This window comes from Juglans regia, chromosome 8, assembly GCF_001411555.2.
Source record: "Juglans regia cultivar Chandler chromosome 8, Walnut 2.0, whole genome shotgun sequence".
Taxonomy (NCBI): Eukaryota; Viridiplantae; Streptophyta; class Magnoliopsida; order Fagales; family Juglandaceae; genus Juglans; species Juglans regia.
In genome coordinates this window covers 5,794,077-5,800,902 of record NC_049908.1, presented here as the reverse complement: position 1 = coordinate 5,800,902, position 6,826 = coordinate 5,794,077, and the positions used below count along the sequence as shown (strand labels likewise).

At 37.8% G+C, this 6,826-nt stretch overlaps 2 protein-coding genes and 1 pseudogene across 3 annotated transcripts; all 3 read left to right on the top strand.

The window, feature by feature from the left end:
- LOC109020530 (transcription factor bHLH30-like) lies at positions 1-1,340 on the top strand. 2 transcript variants are annotated; one of them, XM_035693373.1, is made up of 2 exons: positions 1-532; positions 688-1,340. In XM_035693373.1, exons 1-2 carry the CDS (start codon positions 287-289, stop codon positions 1,198-1,200), a joined length of 759 nt encoding a protein of 252 aa, XP_035549266.1. In that variant the 5' UTR covers positions 1-286; the 3' UTR covers positions 1,201-1,340. The 2 variants fall into 2 exon arrangements, with proteins under 2 accessions (XP_035549266.1, XP_018858556.2); XM_019003011.2 differs by having other exon boundaries at positions 52-532; positions 715-1,340.
- Positions 1,341-1,697: 357 nt separating this feature from the next.
- LOC109020529 (beta carbonic anhydrase 5, chloroplastic-like) lies at positions 1,698-5,315 on the top strand. The gene is made up of 10 exons (XM_019003008.2): positions 1,698-1,877; positions 1,986-2,129; positions 2,290-2,342; positions 3,438-3,599; positions 3,692-3,740; positions 3,878-3,991; positions 4,101-4,154; positions 4,274-4,356; positions 4,479-4,584; positions 4,901-5,315. The coding sequence occupies exons 1-10, from the start codon at positions 1,833-1,835 to the stop codon at positions 5,099-5,101; spliced, it is 1,011 nt and encodes a 336-aa protein (XP_018858553.1). The 5' UTR covers positions 1,698-1,832; the 3' UTR covers positions 5,102-5,315.
- Positions 5,316-5,924: 609 nt separating this feature from the next.
- LOC109020532 overlaps positions 5,925-6,826 on the top strand; it is an 8,527-nt pseudogene continuing 7,625 nt past the window's right edge.

Genomic DNA, 6,826 nt, shown 5'->3' with positions numbered 1-6,826 from the left:
ACGTTTCACTTTTTATAAATATATATACCCCACTACAGTTAAACCTCGAACCTGCATTTTCAAGTTCTCATCCTCTTTTGTTTCTTCTGCTCGCTGTATCTGTCTCTGTATCTGCGCCGGGTTACTCTTATTAACCGACGTCGGATTCCTTTGTGTTGGTATCTGAGTTTTCCATTGGATAACTCCATCAATATATATATATATACATGTGTGCGTGTATTTTTTATTTTTATTTAAGGTCGTTTCCTTGCACCGAGATTTTTGCTTGTAGAGAAAGAACAGAGATATGCTTCCTCTTCAGAGCTACTACGGGTCGAGGAGCTGGTTGGAGCGAAAGACAGAGCCCGGTCAACAACCAAGCCCTACGGTGAATACGATGGACGGTGGTGATTCGATGTTGAGCTCGGCATCGATGGGGGAGAGGAGATCGGAAGAAGCATGTAAGAGCCACAAGGACGCGGAGAGGAGACGCAGGCAGCGAATCAACGCCCACCTCTCCACCCTCCGCTCTCTCCTACCCAACACCACCAAGGTCTTCTCCTATGTCTTCAGTCTTTCTCAAAGTCTTTTTTTGTTGGCCAGCGGCCACGCATTTATGTTGCAACAATTTGCGTTCCTGAATCGTTATTTGGATCGGAACGCGGGGTTAGTGATGTAATTCTTGGAACTCTTTTGTATGCGTTACAGACAGATAAGGCATCGTTGCTGGCACAGGTGGTCCATCGCGTGAAGGAGCTGAGGCAGCAAGTGGCTGACGTGCCGTGTCGGGAAGGCAACGGCGACGCGTGTGGTAGTGGATCCGACGCCGTGCCCGACCCGTGGCTGTTACCGGGTGAGTCAGACGAGGCGACCCTGAGCTACTGCGACGGCGGGAAGAAGGTGAAGGCGACTCTGTGTTGCGACGACCGTCCCGGTTTGAACGTAGACTTGGCACGAGCGATTAAGTCGGTCCGGGCAAGGGCAGTGAGGGCGGAGATGATGACGGTGGGTGGGCGGACGAAGAGCGAGGTGATGGTGCAGTGGGCCGGGAGTGGTACCGGTGGAGACCATGAGATCGGGGCCTTGAAACGGGCTTTGAAGGCTGTGGTGGAGAATCGGGCTTCGAATTCTGGAGTGGGCCAAGGCGTCTCAAGGAACAAACGGGCTCGGATTAATGGTTCACTTACGGACGATAATGACTTTTTGTTAACAGGGCTTTGATCCATTTCTTACATGTTTCTTTTTCTTTTTACCGATCAAATATTTTTGAGGGGGTGAGTATGTGTTTGGGGGTGTCAAATAGATATGTATCGACCATCATTGTGACAAAATTTTATGAGGCTGGCATTGTTGAAATGAGATGACTGCTCGCTCGTCCACGATATCTTTAGTGACTTTCATGAGATAGGAAAGAGACCCAAGCCAAGGCAATAAGTCGGGGGGAAAAGGAGGATAGTGACCAAACACAATAAAAAAGAAAGGGATAATCACGAGTGTCGTCCTTCCTTGCTATTTGGATAAGTATGTCCTGCATTGCATCTCTACTCTTCATCCCTCGACTCTGAATGAGACTGTTACGTCAGAATTACATAAAAATAATATTATAAACTAATTTGATTTATTAAATCTATTTTATAATAAAAAATAATATTATAATATAATAAATCTTATCAAATCATGTTATTTTATAAAATTATTTTTGTATAATTAAATATTTTCCACTCAAAATTATTGTTGTAAGCGTACGAGAGCTGCACTCCCACGTACCAAAGAAGTTATTATAGTTTTAACATTTATAGGATAGATAGGTACAAATATGGCTTCAAATGATTTGAAGGTATCACCCAACACCCATGACCCAACTGCAAATGAGGCAACAGAGATGGTCTGCTAAATTCGTGAGTAACATGATGCTCTTACAATCTTAACCTGAACGGTCAACCATAAGCGTTTGGTTTTTCATTCGCTTCGTGTAAAAGCTCGACTCTAATCTTGGAAAGACACAGGTTGTACTGCTTGCTCGTTCGGTCATATCAAGAATGGCAGTTCCAAGCTCCTCCTCCTCCTCCTGGATTTCTGGAGGATCACCCGTTTCTGGTTTCACCTGTTCCTTTGTTGGGTTTTCCAGAAATTGGCTTAATCCACTCCCCGTGAGTTCTTCCTCACTTATCCTCTCCTCTTTTATCTTGTTCTTACCCATAATCTGCTTAGCTTCTTCAAAGTGTTCTATTGCTTTTGAAATAAAATTTTACTGTTTGATCCGTATTAAAGTATTAGTCTTATGGTATTCTTCTATTGTTTGATTTCCAGACCAAATTGGCAAAGAATGTGGAGACCCAAGTAAGATCACTGCCTTCAGTCCAGTAAGTACTTACTTTCTAAAAGAAAATTCTCTGTTGTGATTGTTGATTATGATTAATATGTGAAAAATCTCGAAGAAAAATGGGAAGTTTGGAAAATAGAAAATATCGATCCCGATTGGCTGAAACGAGCGGTACCAGGCTCAAATTACTCTTTTGGGACAAAGTGGCAGAATTTAGTATTTCACACGAGCGGTGAAGATGTCTGTGTTACATTTTGGTGATCAACAATTATTGTTATGCTTCATCCAAGTTCTGTTAGGTTCTGAAAATGAGAACATAGGTCTCAAACGCTGAGATTATGGGCTTGTTTGGATGGAGAAACGATCTCATATCATTATTACAATTTTTCTAAATTCTCAATGAAAATATAATAAACAATTCAACTCTTTTAAATTCAAAAACAATAATAATATTAAAAAATAATATTATAACAATATTTTATTCAACTCATTTAAAACCATATCATTTCATCTCACTATCCAACCAAGTCCTATATCTGTGTTAATTATTTTCCAAAAAAGAGAAAGATGGAAGAAGTTGTGCCTGTGCAGAAGGTTGATTAAAGTAATTTTGCAGTTTCATTAATTGTCTTTTGTCGCTGCTAATTTCATCTGCAATCAGCAGTTGTTAAATGCATCAATTTTGTTGATTCATAGGTCATTCATTGCCCTTTCCTTTATTGGTAAAAGTAGTCATTTTAATTTATCAAATCATCAAATCATCTGTGTTTAACCCCATAATTTTGATAAGAAAATTTATTTATACAGTCTTCCTATATCTTTTTCCCCTTTCCTCGATATTTTTGTATGTAAAGAAAACCTGGCTAATGATTTCAGTTGATCTTGGCCGTGGTAAGATATTGATTTCATGACAATGCTAAAAGAATGCCATGTCTAGTTTTTATTGCTAAAGAATGCTGCGCTCTTGTTGTTGCAGACATCAATGCAACTGTTACTTTTGTTGCTGACTCGGAAGATAAGGATGTGTCAACTTTCCTTAAATTCTTTGCTATCTGTGTGTAACATTACTTCAAAGGGTCTGAATTGAAATTTCAATAGAAATTGTCTTAAAAATATTTGGCTTCTCTATCTGTAGGAGAAGCCAAGTCTTGAGACTGAAGGCTGCAAGCAGTTCCCTTGGATCGGCACAGGAACACAAGAACTATAATTTGAAAGATGTGGGCGAAATTGATGGGGGCCAGGACTTGTTTGTTGAGATGAAACAGAGGTTTCTTAATTTTAAGAAGCAGAAATATATGTGAGTACTAGTAGTATGCATATGAGTACATTCCTAGCTTTGAGAAAATCACTTTGCCCAATACCAGCTCACTGACTTATGTCTTTTAATAGAAAGGAGTCGGAGTACTTTCAGACTATTGCTGAAGCTCAATACCCAAAGGTGATAAACATACTCAAGTCAATTCTGTTGATTGTTCTTGATACAGTACGAAGTGTCTCCTACTTGCTTACTCTGCTCCTTGAAGAAGTTGTGAATAAGATTCGGTAGATATGTTAAGCTGACATATCCAAAAACAGTTTATGGTGATTGCTTGTGCAGACTCTAGGGTATGCCCTTCTAATGTCCTTGGGTTTCAACCTGGAGAAGCCTTTATGATTCGGAATGTTGCAAATCTTGTCCCTCCTCTTGAGGTATTCCGTAAAAAGTAATTTTATGTTGTGTACTGAACAAACAAAATATTCCAATTGATTTTGTCCATAGCCAAACATAACAATTTCATTTTGTTTTATCTTTTTACAGAATGGGCCTTCAGAAACTAATGCTGCTCTTGAGTTTGCAGTAAATACTCTTGAAGTAAGTAAAGACCTTTACTCTTGGAAAAAAATGAACCCTCTGACATTTTAAATTGCCTGAGCACTTGTTTAAGTGCCTCTGCTTGTTTACCGATGAAATTACAAATCTACTGTTTCCAGGTTGAAAATATTTTAGTAATTGGTCACAGTAGCTGTGGTGGAATACAAGCCCTTATGAGCATGCAAGATGATGCAGACTCAAAGTTTGATTATACAACTTTTGATTCTGTCTTTAGTGTACTTATGGCTTCTTACCATATTTTAGATTATATCTTTGTGTTAGGTTTTACTCAATTTCATGTTTCTGTTCACTTCTCTCTTTCAGAAGTTTTCTTCATAAGTGGGTCGTGAATGCAAAAGCAGCCAAATTAAGAGCAGAAGCTGATGCAGCCCACTATAGCTTTGACCAGCAGTGCAGACACTGTGAGAAGGTTCACTTCATATAAAAACACAATCTTAGTAGGCTATCACATGAAATTTGCAACTAGAAACACCTATAGAAATTGTCCATGTTCCGCAGTGTGATATTACTTGAGACTTCAATAGGCTAGATTCAACTTGGCAGAACATTACTCTTTTTGATAGGTAACTTGCTAGAACATTGCTAATGAAGTAGATGAGATTCTAATGCCCGTGAAGGCAAAGCTCACAAGAGAATTCATATTAGAAGAATTATAATTCCAGTAGAGTTTCGAAGTCGGAGAACCCGCGGATCATTGGAGTAATTGTTGTTGAATGTGGTGACAGGATTCGGTCAACCGTTCGTTAATGAACTTGCTTACATACCCGTGGATAGAAGATAGATTCAGAAAAGAGTTGCTCTGTATTCATGGTGGGTATTATGATTTTCTGAATTGTACATTTGAGAAGTGGACTCTTGATTTGAAGGGAAGCAGCATTGAAGAAGGGGGCGCATTCTCTGTCAAAGATCAAGCGTTTTGGTGTTGAGTTGTTTGCTACAAGCTGGGATTGGTTGTTCTACGATCCAATTCAAATTATGTAACATATCTGTCTGTAAAAAGGAAAGTAAAATCAGGTTCAATTGTAAAGTTGATCATTTTACTTTTACAGGGCCTAGAATACAGATAGATGGAAAATTATTAGGTGTCTTATTTATTTTTTCAGACTAGCCCCAAAGTTTATCGATTACTATTTCTCCTCATTTACAGTTTTTAGAATAGGCAAACTTGGTGTACTCTTTTTGAAAATATGAATTACGAGTTCCTTTTATATTGTCACAAAATACATTTTATTTTTAAATAACAATGGTATACTGACTCTATACTTTGAATAATAAAATCACAAATGAAACACTGTCGTTTAGTCTTGAAATATGCAACACAAAAAGATTACATAAAAATAATTTTACAAATTGATATGTTTTTATGCTATCTATAAGATCTGTTTTACAGTAAGTAAATTTATAATTTAATAAATGACATCAACAACGTGTTAGATTATTTTTTGTAATCTATTTGTGTTATAGTATTTTTCAATGGGCAGTGCTAGTGTGCTACCCAGCTTTGATTGTTGGGCGTGCCCACTAATACAAATCTCATTTTTTATTTTTTATTTTTTTATATATTTTTTAACATATTTAAATATTTTTAAAAAATAAGAAATACATTAATATATTAATAATTACTTTTTTAATTAATAAATAAAAGAAAAAATTAAAAAATAAATAAATATATTAACGATCAGAATGAAGAGGTTAAATAAGACCACATATAGCATTATTTTTTCTCATTCTTTCTCAATATAATAACGATCGCATATCGAGAGGCGAAAGCAATTGCACTGGAGGCTTTAAGCACGAACCGGGAGCGAGCGGCTGTCGAGTCATCATGATCTCGCAGTTCTTCGTGCTCTCGCAGCGTGGCGACAGCATTGTCTTTCGCGACTGTCAGTCCTCCTCCTCTCTCTCTCTTTCCCTTCATCTTCGCAAATATAATTTCCTCAATTTTATTTTCATTTCTGTGGTTACGCTGCACGATCTTTCTTCTTTATCTGAATTTCTTTCAAACTCAATCTAAGCTGTATGGCTCAGTCTTGTTTAAATGCAAGTGTCTCCGTTGGATGTGCTTGCTTTTTCCTCCATAAAATGGGATACTTTCTTTGGCATATCAATACGTCCGAACATTACGAGAACGAGAGCTGATCATTTATAGCTGTTTTGGTTATGTCCAATTCATTTTATTTTGCTTTTTAGTTAAGCTCGTCTATTCCGTCATTATTGTTCTTCCTTTGTATCTTGAATCAGTCAGAAAGGAAAAATCCTTATCGGTTTCTACCTTGTGCATTTAGGCGGAAATGAGAAAGAGAGGAATCAATTAGACTTTCTGATTTAAGGAAGGATTGTTAGACTCTGTTTTACCTAGCTCATCAAAGACCACATGACGGGACAAAAAGATTCTGCCCGTTTGTGGATCAAATCAAGGCATTTGTAGCCTTTATGTTGAACCCCGTAGCCAAGGGGAATATGCATTGACGAGTTCTGGCTTCCAATTTGTGTTTATTGTAAGGAACATTGTTTTTTACGAAACCAAAAGTTTAACTATATGTAATCGGCATCTTGCAGATCGAGGTGAAGTACAAAAGGGAAGTACTGAAATATTTTTCCGGACAGGGAAGTTTTGGAAAGAGGATGGGCAAGAGGAGGCACCACCTGTC